This window comes from Typopeltis vanoorti, chromosome 5 (genome assembly GCF_054136105.1).
Source record: "Typopeltis vanoorti isolate ZY-2024b chromosome 5, IOZ_Tvanoo_1.0, whole genome shotgun sequence".
Taxonomy (NCBI): domain Eukaryota; kingdom Metazoa; phylum Arthropoda; class Arachnida; order Uropygi; family Thelyphonidae; genus Typopeltis; species Typopeltis vanoorti.
Window position 1 is genome coordinate 81,497,859 of NC_143553.1, and position 17,415 is coordinate 81,515,273.

Genomic DNA, 17,415 nt, shown 5'->3' on the forward strand with positions numbered 1-17,415 from the left:
CAACAATGCAAGTGCATGAAGAAAGTATCTTTCTCTGTGTAATTACAACAGCACTAAATTACAATTGTACTATTAAGATCCTCTATACACACACACACACACACACTAAAAAGCATTAAAAAATATAATTTTTAATAAGTTTTCCATATTTTTGGCATAGGAAATCCATCTTTAAGATTTGGATGATGATGAACTTCATACTTTACTGGAAAAGTCATTCAAATATGTATGTTGCTTCTATGTAGAAGTTTAACATTATTCTTATGGTTTGTGTTATTAATTCCATGTTCTGTAAGGCTTTACTTATAATGCTTGTTTAGTTCAAATAGGATTGATGTTCAGAAAACATATATATGGATGATATTTTCACCATCTGAGAACACTCACATCAAGAACTAGAAACCTGCTTCTCTATTCGGAACTCTGACAAAATTTATTTATTTTAGCTGCGCCAGCCAGAGTCCTAGTACAGAAGAGTTCTTGTACAAAGAAACCTTCCCAGAGTTTTAAGTATTATCTAATCTTATTAAAGTATTAAGTGCCTATAGAAACTTCAACATTGCAGTCATGGCCTAAACTTTCTTTTCTTTCCGCTTATTCACAGATTCGAACTTTAGCGAGTGGTAATTTCAATCTCATGCTCAGACAGACTCAGACTTACATAGGAAAAACATGTTTATTAATTATCAAGATTACATACATTAAGCTTCCACACATCAAAGATATGTCATATCAATATTCTAATTTACTAGCTAAACAATAACGAACATTCTAATTATCAAAATACTCTAATCTTACATCTCTAGGTTAAATAAGTACACATTCATCATAAAACACTAGTTCAAATCCTAAATAAAACTTGCTAACAAAGATCAATTCACATTCAACTAAGTGTTGCATGCTCTCATGTTTTCAGACTACTAGATCAATATGACTAACACGTATATTCAAAGCTAATCAAGATCAATAATAAAAATCAGGTAAAGCAAGGCAGTGGTAATTAAACAGGCAAGTTATTTATACACTCTCATGATTCATCTAAATCACAAACATGGTTCCCGATATCAAATTAAATTAGTGCTACTAATGACCCATACACATTAACTAGGGTTTAGACAATCTAAGAACGTAGACTACCAGTCCAATTCAATCAACTTAACACATGAAACTGTCTCTAAATTTTCACTATCTTCTTTTCTAATCTCTGTCCATTTTTTTACACTCATCACTAATAGATAATACAAAAAAATGAAGATTTTGTACGTTACCACCTTGTTAGGCGATTTCTCGATCCTTCCGTCTGTTCTTTGTTATGGATTGTCCCTCTGTACGGTGATCTGCCGCCACGTGGAGTCACATGCTCATCCCGATTTTTTTTCTTTTGTTTCTTCTGGGCTTACGAACTTTTCGCAACGCTGCTTTTAACACAAATTATCTTCAAAGGGATTCCTTTGCTGCTTTCTCATTGGTTAGAACCAGACCGATGGTTGAAACTCGAAACAATGTCGTCATCTCGTGCTCAACTTCTTCGATTTGCGCCACTTAGCAACTAGAAACATGTTGCCGCCATGCCATCTTATCGGATATCAGCCATGCTGACCTGCCTCGGAACTACGAGCAATAAGCTCGCTGCTGCCCTGCCATCTTATCAGATATCAGCCGTGCTGACCCGCTTTGGAATTACAAACCATAAACTCGCTGCCGCCATACCGTCTTATCAGATATCACCGTGCTGACCTGCTTCGGAATTACAAACCATAAACTCGCTGCTGCCATGCCGTCTTATCAGATATCAGCCGTGCTGACCCGCTTTGGAACTATGAGCCAGTAACCCATGGTGGGGGGGGGGGGGGGCACACCACAGGAACCAAAACCAGAAACGTAGAAGGAGCCAAGAGAGAGCCTCCAGCCCCGTGAGTTTGTTTTTAAACTCTTCTATAGCGCCCTCTTCCGTACTCCAAGCTTGTCTATGATGCTTTCCAATTGGCTGTCTCCTCCTCGCTGAACGAGGATCGCTCTCTTCGGGGAATGCGAAATTCGAGCGCCTTCCACGAATGCCTACCCATCGTTTGTTACGTCATCTTTGGTGGTCACACAGCAACCTTTGTACTTTTGTTCGCACGACAATACGCAATTTTATACATGGCATAGTTTAATATTGGTGCTTTTGAAAGTTTAAGATTTCCATCTATTTTAGACAATACTCTAACCTCCCAACCGGCTAATGTGGATGATATAGTCAGCTCTCCCTAGCTTTTTTCATGGATCAAAACTTCGTCGGCATTGTACCTTTTATCATGCCATTATCTTCCTCCGCCGTTAATCTCGTTACGGCTATTCTATAGCCATTAGTGGATTAACTGTTGCTGAGTGACCTTTGTGTCCCCCTGTCTTTACGTCTATTGTGTTGCTTAGAATTTCATTTACTGTCCTAAGTTATTTGACCTTTCTTGCCTCTAAAATGATTTATTGTGTCTCTTCCCAAAAATTGAAACGAATTTCACATATGTGAAAAAAATCAATCCTGAAATGACCACTGATCAGCTTTTGCAATGAATCTATTTAGCGATAGTAAATTTTGTGTATTTTATTCTACAAATCAGTGCACCGGAAGAGTTGCACTGATTGTTCTTTCACTTTACATATAAAATTGAATAATTTTTTTTCGAATTTCAGAATTTTCAAATGTTTGCTTTGAAAATATTATGTCAAATATTTATTGAAATAAATATGTTCTTTTGCTTTCGTTTCTAGCCAAATAGCATTATATGGATCATCATATTTCAGTTTTAGAAACGATTTTTTGTTATTCATAAAGACAAAATAAAAACAAAATGTTAAAATGCTAAATTGCATTACTCGGTTTCCAATTGTGTCTTTTTGGTATCAAAAATTTATATCAAATGATATTTTAGCAGTGATTCTTCGCCTTGGTCTTTTATTTATTTATTTATTTGTATTATGCATATTACAATAATATCTAATGCATATCCTCGTAGATATGTTGAAAATATGTGAAAAATATCATATACGGAATGATTCAAAATTTTTGCTCATTTTGAAGATTTTCTAATGCTCCCCCCCCCCCCCTCCTTATTCTCTCCCGGAACTCAATTGCATAACTACTCTAAATTTCTATACAGGTTTGAAAGCTTTTCTAGGCAGTATTCAAAATCAATTACTTCATTTTACCATTTTGACAAAAGATATACGGCAATCAGATTGTACCGTGAAGCTTCTAATTCTGTTCTATTTATTTGCAATCTAAAACCAGCTGTTCTACTGTCCGCTGAAATTATGTGAAATTTTAGAAATAATATGCTATATTTTCACCATACAAAATTGTTTATATGCATACCACACAAAAGAAACTTCAGTAGTATTATTTTTGTTATGTGAAATTTTAGAAATAATATGCTATATTTTCACCATACAAAATTGTTTATATGCATACCACACAAAAGAAAGTTCAGTTGTATTATTTTTGTTTGTTTTTCTTTAAAAAAATCTAAATATTACTTCTGCTGCTGGAAGCTATTTCTGAAATAATCTACGTCTTATAAATACTTGGTAATATCCTCTTAGCTGGAGGAAAAGTTGAAGGCTTATTACTCTCAGTGCTATTGAGAAGAAAGGGGGAGAACACTAAAGTGCCTTAGGCTGTAGTGCAGAATATGTCAAGATCTTGTTTCCTTTTCAATTGTTGATTACCTATATCCTAACAGAAATACTGACATTTCGTTTACATGCTTATACATTATTGATGCCAAAATAATTGCTTAATTTATAATGATCAGTTTCACTTTTATTATCGAAAAATTAGAAATTAAATCAAACAATTATCTTGAAAAAGAGGATTTGAATTATTTTCAAAGAAAAGGTGCATATGCGTTTCATAATCTTCTTTTTTTGGGGAGGGGGGGATATAGACCTAATCAATCTGCGGATATTTCAGATAATTTATTTCATAAATCGTTCGCAAGACAGCTGTTACAAACGTAAATCACTTGGGGAACATACCCATTCATTTTAGTGTAAAATAGTAGCAAAGGTTCAGTTACTTTAGATATGTAATCTAGAAGAAAATGTTATGTCTGCTGAGATTAGAATCTTATGTGAATAATTTTTCTGACATGATTTCTCTATTCGTTATAATGTAACCAATTTCCAGATTTTTTCCCTCATACAGACTCCATGTTATATGCAGTGATTTCTTCTTTGTACTACAAGAAAAAAAAAATCAGATAACAGAAGAAAAATATGTAGTATTTTCTTTTCCACTGGCTGAATTTACAATGTTCTTTCTTTGTGTTTTGAAGAGAAAGTGCAAATGACTTTTTTCTTACTATTTTTGCCATTATAACATCTCATATAATTATAAGAGTGACATTTTTACCGTTTTTCTCCCACATGAGAAACAGAAATAAGGTAGCAATAATATTGTTGATTATGTCAAACTTCATTGTAGCAGAACTTTTTATTACAAAACTTTGTAATATATATCTCCGAAACAAGAAATTTGGAACCCATATCACATCAATGTTGAGTGTTGGCAAGGTGAAAATGTTCCCATTATTATTTATATATTTCATTTAACTAAGGGGGGCTATGCCCAACCCCCCCGTGTTCCGGTCTGGTAGGCCAGTTCTCCTTCAATTGTGATAACTCGAAAGGGGGTTCTGCCCCTGAATTCTGATGACTCGAAATTTGAAGACTCGAAACTCAGGGTAGCCCCTGAGTTTCAAAATGTTTCGAAAAACATGACATAAAAAGGCTTATCATTTTATATGTATATAGGGTAGATTTTATTTACTTATTTTTTATTGTTTTGGTGAAATACTTTACCTGGAATACTCTTATATTTTATTCCTTCGAAAATATCATTCTGTGTCATAAAAAGAACTTAAAAATTCGCCTTCAAGATGAAAAGGAAACAGTTCATTCAGGTATCCCTCTATCAATATTTGTAGTCCTGAAAACGACTGTTTTGATGGCCTTGAAAACAAACATTTTTTATTTCATACTGTTCAGAATTTAAAATTCTTGAACAGTGTGGAACACCTTGAAGCAAGGGTAAACACACAAAGCAGTTTTACACTCAAGGCACCAGATTTTTGTTTCCTTTCTGATATTTTTTTATTACATACATAACATTTGCGTGCAGGTTTTTTTTTATTAGCTGTTGGTGGTAGATTTTCGGGAAAATGGTTGGAGTTAGCAGCGTTCAGCCTCAGATGTCTGGCAGGATTTCCTGTTTTTCTGCTTGCTGAAGAAGGCGCATGTGCATGCAGCAATGCTTTCGCAATTTCTATTCTGTATTCTAGATATGTTATGGTAGACAAACATTTTTCTTGTGCAGGAGGAAACTGTTCCAAATAACAAAATCTAATACATGTCCAAACACTTTTTTGTAATATTTTTTTATGCTGTTTCCTCATTACAGAGTAGAATGATAGCTGCTGATTGCACCTGTCGACTCCACCCTTAGTGTCGTTCTATGCACACACAGCAGTGGATTTTTCTTTCTTCAAACCATGCTTCTCCACGGATTCCGTTGATGGATTGTGCAGTGAAGACAGCAGAAAAACATCTTTTTTGTCTTTCCATCGTAGTGCAAAGACTTTCCCTCACTGATAAGCTCGAATTTCCCCTTTCGATAGCTTTCCTGAAGCCAGATCTGGAGGCATATCTCGCCTTTTTGCATTTACAGTACCATAACTATCTGTGCAATGCTGTAAAAGCAAATCAGGGAGTTCAGGACACATAGTAATTATCCATTGCAATGCAGTAACCTTTCCCCAGTAAAGGGTCTCTCAATATCAGACAATATACATAAATAATATGTATATTGTCTGATTTATAATTTGCTAATTTATAATAATCATCACATAGTTTTAGTATCGAAAAATTAAAGTTATGTGGAATAATTACTAGAGAAAAATAACGAATTAAATAAAAACTGTACCTATGTTTCATAACAGTTTTCGGGTGTGTGATAGTAATGCCACGGGGGGGTTAAACTATCAGAGGCGAAATAAAGTTCAATTCTATTGTGAAAGGAAATGAAATTTTGATATACATATTTTGAATGATAACAATAAGCAAATGTATCGCTTACTTTAAAAATTGGAGAATTAATTTCATTCTGTAATGACCAATTATACAAGGAAACCGAGAAAGTGAAAGTACAAAGAACAGTAAGATCACTATACAACATGAAGAAAAAATTTAGTAATATGATTAAAGAATTTCATGATATTCTCTATAAAGCAAGGTTGCTCAAGCGTGTCCTAAAGGAAATCTGTGAAGTATTATTTGATTTCGAAGGTTTTGTACAAAAATAAAAATAATATAAACTGAAACGTCTGCAGCCGGTTTTCTTTTCTTTTTTTAAAAGAATATTTCAAATAATTATCGTGAATTAATTTCTTCAAGAACAAAGAAAAATCTTTTGTCTAGTAAGCGATTAGAAAAAAATTAGTGCAAAAAAATAAAAAATTAAATTGGTTCTCCAAGGTAAGGCTTTGTTCACTTAAATATTTTTAAGTGAACAAATTATACAAGATCTTTATTTTGTCCAGACATTAAAATTCTATTGTACAATAAAAAGAGAAAACAAAAATATAAATAATTTCTCTATTTTTAGTCTATCCTATATAACTAAAATCCAGTTGACCAGCATGGAACAAGGAAGTGCGTTTCTTGTTATAGGCAACTGAGAGGCAGCTACGAACGTGAGATAATCCGATTAACCGTTCTCTTCAGCATGAGGGTTTATCACACTTTCTAATGGACATGACAGTCAAATTGCACTTCTTATCCAGGTTCTTTAAACAGGTGGGCTGAAACATGTCCAGATTTAGTTGGACGTCTATAGACGTCCTAGCCGTTTGGGAGGTTAAACATAGTACAATCTAATACTTATTTCCTTCTTCAATTTCATTTTAATTTAGGATTCAGTTTCTTCCTTTATATTTTAATTCCCTTCTTAAGCAAAGTTAACATCTGCATTTTTACATATTATGTCTGGTTTGCCAAGAATACAAATGTGCTTTTGCTTGATATGGTTGTTCTTGTTAAATCTTGAATGGAGCAGTTCTATTCTTGATAGAACCATCATTCAAGGTCTAACACCACCATCCTTTTCAGGAAAATACGATATTATCAAATCCTTAATGTCAAGAGCCTACATAGTGTGTTCTTCAGTAGCACTATAAAAATCTTACGTAATCGTGATTCACTTATGTTTATTTTTTAGAATAGTATATAAATTGTTTGTAAATTTCATAAGGAATAAGCTTTAAGTAGATGCTAAAACATGTTTCCCCCCCTCCCTCCATTTAATTGCTTGTATTTATTAATGTAATTGTACTCCTTAAGATTACCAGAACCACAGTGTGGTTAAGCAGTGGCATAACAAAAGTGAACTCAAATATATTTTAAGCAGTCTTATTCACCTTGATGTAATCCTAAGAAAATTACATAAACATGATGTTGTATGTATATTATTTTGTTTATTTATATGAGTTTTCCTGTGCAATATACTATTGTAAGATGCAGTTAGGGTATACTAATGGCAGCCATTTTGTCACTTAAGTTTCACTTTGAATCTTGGTAATAGGCTTGTGCACATTAGTTTTTTGAAAATAGTTGTTGCTGGGAACACCATCCAGCAAGCAAGAGAGAAAAGAGAAAAAAGAGCGTGAAAGAGAAAAAAAAAAGAAAAAGACAATACAGTGTATCAAGCCTTTGTATAACAGTGAGCATGTTATGTACGCAATTGGGAAGCAAGAGGCACTTAAGTATATAATGTAGAATCTGCATTACAGTTATTTTTCTTGAAAGTTCATATCAATGTTATGCATATCAATTATAAATGTTCATCAGAACTATCCTCAATAATACTCCCTACCTTCTACCAAATCCATTGAAATGCATGCAGCTTCCGCCCATTATCCCTTCACAGTCAAACTCCATACTCATAGAACAAATTTCCCTTCCTCATTCCTACTGCTGATTTATTGTGGAACAGCCTTCCCTCCCATGTGTTTCCCAAAGAATATAATGCACAGGCCTTCAAATCCAATGTGAACAAGTTCCTCATTTTCCAATTCTCTTTCGATACATAGTACTAATAAATACTGTAGGTTGACCAACCAACCTCTCCTGTATAGGCTCAACATAAAAATAAAAAAAAAACTGCTTAATTAAATATACTCTATTGTCCAAGCAATTATTCTTCATGCTTGCTTAAGGAAATGAAAAAAAAAATTTTTTTTTTTCATTAAACCTGCTTTCTTAGAAGTAGATGTATTCAAAGATAATAATAAATTGAGTTTACTCCTTTATCCAAGTGTAAGAAACAAAGTTTCCGCCTGAAGTATCTTCAGGACTGAGGCAACTCATGGTAAAGGTGGACCAATCTCTCATCACTCCTTGTCTTAGTATCTCCCATAATGCAAACCATATCTCCTTGCAGACATGTATAATGCTATGCATTAAGGGAAGGGCCACTACCCAGACCAGTTTCGACCCTTATTGAGGTCTGATCAGTGGGAGCCAGACCCAGAGGTGGTGATACTAAGGTGGAAGCAATGATGAAGTCATATTTACCAATATGAGTTGCTAAAAGGTGTTTCACTTTATTATTAAATTACTCTGGATTTAGAGAAAGATGTTGGAAGTTTTTTCCCACTTGGTTAGACTATAATAAATTTAGTTTAATCCCTTATCAAAGTATGCAAAGATAATAGTGGAGTGAGATCTTTAACTCTTTTTGTATTCCAAGCAATTTGAGAAATAAGACAGTGAATGAATGAATAAGTGGAAATAATTTTAAAAATATATAAAATTAAGGAAAATAGAGGACAGTGCTGAGATAAATGCTGCATCCCATGTAGGCTAGTGAAACTATAGAACTTTCATCTAAATGCTGTATTCATTTTTTTGTGTGTTTGAAGTTATCCCTCAGAATTAAATTTCATTGTGAGAATCAGATTGGGAAAGCATTTTTTGAGCTCATATATCTTTTGTGTGTAATAAGAATTTATATATAAAGAATATTAGAAAATTATTTTTTTTTTTTTTCAGATTTCATTAAGAAGACAAAAATGAACAACTTAACATACTGAATTATATCTATTTGTATATGTTTAGTAAAGATTTTTATTTTTTTTTATATTGATCCCATACACTAGAGGTCAAGAGACCTATAAGCACATCAGTGTCATGTGTGGGGGTGTAGATGAGGACTGATGTAGAAGTTTATTGGTGTCTTTTTTGAAGAGCTGCAGGGTGTAGTTTGGGAATACTGCATGAGAAAGGCTGTTCCAGAGGACAGAGGAAGAGTAGAAGTAGGTTCGGTGTGTTTGCAGTTGCCCAATAAAGGAATGCTTGGCAGCTGCTGTTCTTATATTAACAGGTGCAACAGAAAGTGGAGAAATTATTGTTTCCAATTCACTGGAACAATGATCATGAAAGTACCTGTAGAATAGACACAGTGCTGAAACACTGCATCTATGCGATAGAGGCTGAAGTGAATCTGTAAGATATGATCATAAATGAGCCTAATTGTTCACTCTGGACAACATTAAGGATTTTAAGGAAGTTTTAGATGTGCCACCCCAAACATGTGAACAGTATTCTAAGCATGGGCAGATTTGGGATTTGTAAATAGTTAGGAATTGATTGAGTGTAAAGCCTCTTGAATAAAAGAGAGTGCCTGGTTTTTTAGATGCCGAGGACGCTATTGATGTATGTATGCCAGGAGAGACTAGAAATAAATGTTAGTCCAAGAAGAGATCTAACCTTGTCTGGTGATTTAGGTATTACTGAGGGTAAGGGTAGGTAAACTGAGATCTCTTTTGCAAGAGAAAAGGCAAAACTATGTTTTGGTGTTATTGAACATCACAAGGTTGTCCTTGCCTCATTGAAAGATAGTATGGAGATCAATGTTTAAGGCACTGGTTGTAGATGATTTTGTAGCCTGGGATATCAGGGTACTGCATGTTTTGTCAAATGAGTAGGATGAGTGGAAACTACTATCATTTGCAAAGCGGTGGATAGGGTTAGTGGTGATTGAGTAGGTCATTTATGAACAAAGGAAAGAGAGTAGGCAATAGGACAAAGCCTTGAAGTACTCCAGCATTGAAAGTAAAGCTCGAAGAGAGGGAACTATCTACCATGACTTGCAGATAACAACCAGAGAGAAAGCTGGCTACCTAATTATAGAGGGTGGCAGGGAGACCAAAGGATGGCAATTTGTTAAGGCCTCAATGTTGGAAATGTTGAGGGCGACAGCACAAGTTTCTCGGAACCTTTTCACGGCACTTTTCCAGTAGTGGGTGATGTAAACTACAGGGTCAGCTGTGGATCTTGAATGGCAGAATCCATACTGGTCACTTATTAATTGGTGGGCCTCTAAGTAGTGGAACAGTTGGCTATTGATGACTTTCTCCTTTATTTTGGAGAGGACTGAAGTAATGGCAATTTGTTGGTAGTTTCAAAGTAGACTTCTATGACCCCTTTTTTGGACTAGCATGGATATGAGATTGCATCCATGCATTAGAATAAGTACCAGATATATATAATAGATTGTAGATGATGCAGGGCAGGTGTTAACTCTGGAGCACAGTACTTGAGAACAATTGGACGGATGCCATCAGGACCAGAAGACGTTTTAGTATCTGAATTATTTAGCAGTTTTTCTGAGTTATTTTTGACGAAAGACTAAAGGAGGCATACAGTACTTGGATTGCAGTATGGTAGGAGGTGATTTTCCTTGGTTGTCTATGTGGGAGTTTGAGGAAAAGAGAGATGCCAGGTGATTAGTTTTTTTCTTCAGGATAAGAGAGAAGTGGAAGTGCAGGAGAGCAGAAGTTGTGTCCAATGGCCTTAGCGAGGGAGACCAAAAGGCCCAGCTTCCATTTGGACAGGAGGCATGTTTTTTGCTTTATGAAATGAGATTTGAATCTGCTGATGACTGACTGATTTGCATATATTGCATGCTTTGGTATATGCAGAGTATGGAGCTGAAGTTCTTGAAACGAGCTACATGTGGTAAGCTAAATTTTTTCTTTGACTGCTTTGATACACTTTTAGTTGAATTAGGGCTTTGAAAACAGATGAAGATGATGGGTTGAATTGGGGATGAAGGTCTTCATGCCAGTGAGAATAATTTCTGTAACTTGTTTGCAACAGGTGTTAGGGTCAGATGAGTGGAAATAATAGTCAGACCAAGGAAAAGGAGTATAAATTCTGGAGGTCATCCCAATTGACTTCTTTGTGACACTAGAGCATGCAAGGTTGGGAGTGGTTGGAAGAGGGGAAATTCTGTGAGAAAGGAGAACTGTACAAGATTGTGGTCCAAGTTGCTGAGGGGAGAGGTAACTTCTCTATGGTATATCTGGAAGGAGAACTGGTCAAAAAAGAGATTAGAGCATTTGGAAAGTGAAGTAGATTATCAGGAAGAGTAGTTAGATGTATGATTAACCTTAGGTTGTTACTTATAGCAGAGATTCTGCTTCTTCTCCAGCTTGGTTGGTGTTGTAATAGAGGAGCCTGTTGGAATTATGGACATCAAAGTCTCCCAGGAAGATGACCTCACTATTCAGATAGCTTGATTGCAGATGGTCATGCTTCGTGGAAAGGAATGTGAATAAATCTGAATGGTTATCTGTGTTTGGAGAGCAGTAAATGCAACAAATGAAGTTACTAAATGGAGCAAGGAAACAAACCTTGAGCAAAAGCAGAGGATTCTAAATTAGCCATTCTCAGGCAGTTATGTCGGATTTCACGAAGGCACAGGTACCATTCCTGTGGCAAAAAAGAATCATAAAGTGTGTACTGTCCTACCACAGATTCGAGACCCTAGTCTGGCAACTTGCCAAGAAGAGTCAATTCATGTTGAAGGGGAAAAAGAAATAAGCTGATGTATGAATTGGTCACCAACACGCAAAACCATGTGCTTTATACGTAAAATTTTCCAACTGTTATACAAGCAAAATAGTTACCACTTTAAAAACTACAATGTTCATAAAAGAAAAGTTAATTTTCCGACATGTAATAATAAACAACATATCCCACAAGACGGATTGATTACCCTATTATCAGAATGGATTTTCCTTCTTTTGACATGCGCAGAAGTGTCGAAGGGTCTTTTATCTGTGGGCGTACAGTAGTTTGGGCATTAGATGTGGACAGTAGTACATGAAGCTGCAATCTGTGTTTCTGTCAGGAATAAGATGTCTGGTCTGGAAGACTGCAAGTGGTGGTGAATGTCATTTATGTTTGTGTTAATGCCACAGATGTTAGTAAAGTGGATATGAAAGTGAGAATTTTGTGAAGGGATTCTGGCATGGTTTGTATATTGCATCTGTGATGTGACTTTTTTTCATGGGATTGGTTTATGAGAGAGATTCAGTTTTGTTGCATACTACTGTCATGATCTTCGTTCTTTGAAATTCACAACATGCTGATCCTTGAAGTCAATGCACAAATCTGAAAGTACAAATCTAAAATATTCTAACGAACTAGTAAACAAAAATAAAATTATCAGCTGCCTTCTCTAAAGCTTTGAAATATTCCTCCACTTCTTCCTTAGCAGAACCCTTCTGTGGGTCCATAAGCAAAAATAAGTTTCGTTGTCCGAATTATCTATAAATATTTAGATAATTTAGACAATGAAACTTATTTGTGCTTATGGACCCACAGAAGGTTCTGCTAAGGAAGAAGTGGAGGAATATTTCGAGGCTTTAGAGAAGACAGCTGACACAGCGAGAAAGGAAAAGCTGGTCCTTGTTGGAGATCTGAACAGCAGGGTAGGAAATGATTACTCGACATTCGAAATTATTTAGGAAAATTTGGAGTAAAGAGAAAAGCTAATAGTAATGGCAAGTACCTGCTGGATTTCTGTTCAGGACATGGATTAGTTGTTACTAAACTATGTTCAAACATAAAAATGGGGCACAAATCCATAGGGAGAGGTAGGTACAAGAAATAAGTCTCGTTGACTATATTATTGTGGATAGTAATATCTTCACATTAATTCAGGACACGAGTATACAAACGATTCGAAATTGAAAGTGATTACCATTTAGTTTTGAGTAGCATGAATATCATATTGAAAAGAGCAATACATAAGAAAGCTTTAAAATGAATTAAAATTGATCACTTTTCAGAGGTGAACTGTATGCTCAAATACACAAACATCATTCAGGGAGAAATGAGACTTGAAGAAAAAGAAAGAAAAAGAAACAAGCCGTGAAGATTCAGTGGCCAACACTGAAGAAAATATTGCTTGATTCATGTGCTGAGGTTGTCTGCAAGGATAGAAAACTCAGAACTCCATGTTAGACTCAGGAAGTTAGAGAGCAGTCAAAGAAAAGAAGAAAGCATATCGAAAGTTCCTGGCAAATAAGTCAGGTTGTGCTCTTAGAGAATACAGAGAAAAATGTAAGAAAGCAAGGCACTGTTGAAAAAAGCTTAGAAATGGAGGAACGAGTATGGTAAAAGAAATCAGAGCTAAAGGTGACGTGAAAATTGAAGATATTCTACATGTCTGGAGTAATTTCTTTGAAAGGTTGCTGAATGAAACAAGCAGTGACACCATGGTGGTAGAAAACAATCAAGGGGAATGCTTCAAGTATGTAAACGCCATTGAAAACCTGAAATGCGGAATGGCAACTGGAGAAGTAGATGATAAAATCGAAGAATATTCAACCAGAAATGCTCAAATATGGAGATATAAAAGTTATACACCTGTTGTACTGCATAATTCAGATAGGCTAGTCACATGGTCAAATTCCAGATGATTGGAATAGAGCTCTCATAGTACCTATCTATAAAAAAAAAATGCAAATAAAACAAAGTGAAATCATTGAGCAGTTGCCAGAACACTCAGTTTCACTACCTGAGTAGTGAAACTGAGTGTTCTGGCAAGATTTAGGCAAAGTATACTTGAGAAAAAGCTGAGAAAAATTGTGGACAGGAAACAAAACTGGATTCAGGTAGTATTGGAAGATGGTTTGATGTTAAATCAGGTGTTAGACAAAGGTGCACTGTATATGGATCATATTATGAAGGAAAGTGGCATTAAACCTGATATCAAAATTAGATATGCTAATCTCAGCTCTTTACTGTATGCAGATATTACTACTTAAAGTCTGCAGGATTCCTTACTAAATTAAATAAGTGCTATAACAAATTTGGTATGAAAATAGGTAGAAACATTGAAAACATGAACTGCATCTTAAATGGAGATCCTATAGAACAAGTAAAACATTTCAGCTATTTTAACACACATGTTTAGTGAAGATGGCAATAGACAACAGAATGAGCAGAACTGGGTTGTCATGATTATTAAGTACTTAAGGAATTGACAGCATATACTAGAAATATAAATTAAATCAAACTTTAATATATACTTTCCAATGGGGCACCATCAGGACTTTAGGAAAACTGTAGCTTCTTCGCTTCGTTTCTCATTTGCTGTTGTGTAGTACTTGCTTGCACATGTCTTTATCTTAAGTTCCCATGAAGATGGCAATGTGACATTGCCGAAATATTGGAAAGTATATATTAAAGTTTGATTTAATTTATATTTCTAGTGTATGCTGTCAATTCCTTAAGTATTTAATAATCATGTTTAACCAGCGTATAAGCCTTTCTACAAGAACTGGGAAGTCGATTGAATAAATTTATATGGAATAAGTGAGAAATTAGTCATAACACTAGCTGTATAGAAGGCATTATTCAAATAAATTTCAACTTATTGACCTGAGAACTTGGCTAGAAATAAAGCATTTGATCAAAGATTGGAAACCACAGATATGAGAATTCTGCAAAAGATTATGGGAGTGAACAGATGGCAGTATCATATTAAAAATGAGGATATTGAGAAAGAACAATATCAAGTGGTACTGTCACTTAAAGAAAATGGGAGAGAGTAAGCTAGCAAACAGGTGTTCTTTACCAGAATGGCTATGAAGAAAGACCAAAATCTAGGTGAATTGATATCTTAAGAAGTGCCTTAGAAAAGAAAAATATAATATTCATTTGGTTGATAGGAAGTAAGCAATGATGTAGTACTACCATGATATCCTGTACACCACCTCAGGGTACATGTCAGGAATATAATAATGATGGCGATAAACATATAGTTCCTCTTCACAACTGACTTAACATAAAATGTTGGATATAGACAATGGTGAATTAGGCATCTTTTGAAACAGCAAATCTCCATCATCAAGATAACTTCTCTAAATGGCTATGGCTGCAACTCCAGAAGTAGACAAAATCATCAATCACTTTTCTTCCAATTCTGCAAGATCACTTGCCTACTACAGCAAGTGATGTGAAGTCATTAGCTCTACATACGAGTTGTCCAGTTGTGAAGTTACTTCATGCGCAAACTTTGTTTGCTTAAACTTGGGTAAAGGATTAAACCAAGAATATAATTTCTTTGCATCTTTAATTTATAGTATAACCAAGTACAAAATTATCACAAAAAAATCATAAATATTATTAATTGGAATTTTGCTGCAAGTAGTTATTGAAGTTGAAAACAAAGGGATAGTGGTATATATTGAGTTGAAGTTTAGAAACCGATTGCCAAGGTAGTTAAAACATCAATTTTGGATAACTGCAACGTTGAAAAGAATGCTAACTTGTTGGAATAAGGAAATGATTCTCCCATTTTACAAGGCCTGGATAAGATTGCTCAGATACAATCACCTGGATTCCATGAGGTTGGGGAAACACTGGAATATGTCCAGCACTGCTTAACCTGAAGCATATCTGGTTTGTAGACATTTGAATATGAAGACAAAGTAAAGGAGTGGCCTTCAAAGTTTTGGTAATGGAAGCAGTGAAAGATATATTATAGAAACATACAAGCTAGTAAGGGATCTTACAGTATAGATTCTTCCTTCTCTCTCTATTCTGTTTTATGCTTGTATATAGATTGTACCATGCTGAAACTAGATCTGATGAATAGGGAGAGGGATTAATCCTTATTCCAATTGTTTCCTATGTCTATTGTGTATGTATGTTCTGGCTGGTTTGCCTGTTTTTTTTAGGATGAATAACCTATGTTTCAGGGAGAAAAAACCCTGCCATCTTTGTATGAGACTAACTTGCCTTAAGATGAAAAGCCTGTACAGTTCTTCATGTCCTAGATGCAATTCAAACCCAGGTCTTTCCATCCAAAGGGCATCATCAAAACCTACTGAGCTATGGATAAAGATGAAATTCTACAGCTTATGGCAGGTGAAGTAGAACTTTGGGGCAGGGCATCCTTGGAAGCTGAGTAAGGGTGTAGTCAGGATAAGAATATAAGGGCCAGGTTGTTCACATGACTTTTAGTGAGTGAATGGAATAAACTTCCAGTAGACATTCTTCAGTGAATGTTTTTAAGGAGTGGTATCAAGGAATTACACCTTCCAAGTGTAATGCTTATTTTCTGTAGTGTACTGATTTTGAATTTTTCTCTACTCTGTCTTTTTATGTGAATCCCACCCACACATATCTTTGGTACCATTAGTACCTTGGATAGGTTAATTGCTAGACAATCTAGTAGCTGTACTCTGGATATTAAACCTAGAACTTTTTTTGAAGCCATTTCATGTCTACTAAGAAGAATGATCTCACACCAGGTGATAAAATTCATCTGTCACCTGAAGACATTTATAAACATCCATGTTGTGTTGGGATTTGAACTCATGACCTGCTGGTTGGAGAACAGAGATATTATCCACTTTCCACTAGTCAACCAGCCAGGCAAATCCTGGAGAATGAAAAATTGCCTGCAACAATTCTTTGCCTTTTGTTGTACTGATTAAAAAATAAGAAATATCAGAAAAAAATGAATATTGATTAGTTTTATGCATTTATCTGATCATCACTATCTGGTTTATGCAGAGAGATTAACATGTTCTCAGACTTTTCTTTTTTTAATGTTTTGTCTGTAAACATCACCTAGCACATTCTAATTTTTAGTTTACACAAAGTTTTCATACTACCTTTGATATATTTTCTTTTCTTTTAGGCTAATAATGATTCTTTTGCATTTTAGATTAGTCCAACTTTTCAATGCTGGGATGTTGTCAGGGGTGTTTACAACAGCTATAATGACTCCTGGAGAAAGGATAAAATGCTTATTACAGGTACTGAATATTGTGATATTTCACAAAAATTATGTGATAACATGTTGATATACACTGAATAGTTAATTTATTAGGTATTCCCCAGCACCTACACAATCAACTGATTATAGACTTACAGATTAAATTGCTGGCTAGAGAATAAACATTATTACCAATAATATACTTTAATTCTTCTGCCTCCATGTTGAAGCCATCTTCAGAAATATATGTGCAGATCCATAAGCTTAGATTTTGGATCTGTACATCCTGGATC

The 17,415-nt window shown here is 35.0% G+C and overlaps 1 protein-coding gene across 1 annotated transcript in view; it reads left to right on the forward strand.

The window, feature by feature from the left end:
- The window catches only part of colt (carnitine/acylcarnitine carrier protein colt, mitochondrial), a 201,735-nt gene that overhangs the window by 55,565 nt on the left and 128,755 nt on the right, over positions 1-17,415 (forward strand). Inside the window, exon 4 of the mRNA XM_090393217.1 lies at positions 17,072-17,162. Within this exon, the coding sequence (XP_090249343.1) occupies positions 17,072-17,162 (91 nt within the window). The remainder of the gene's footprint in view (positions 1-17,071; positions 17,163-17,415) is intronic.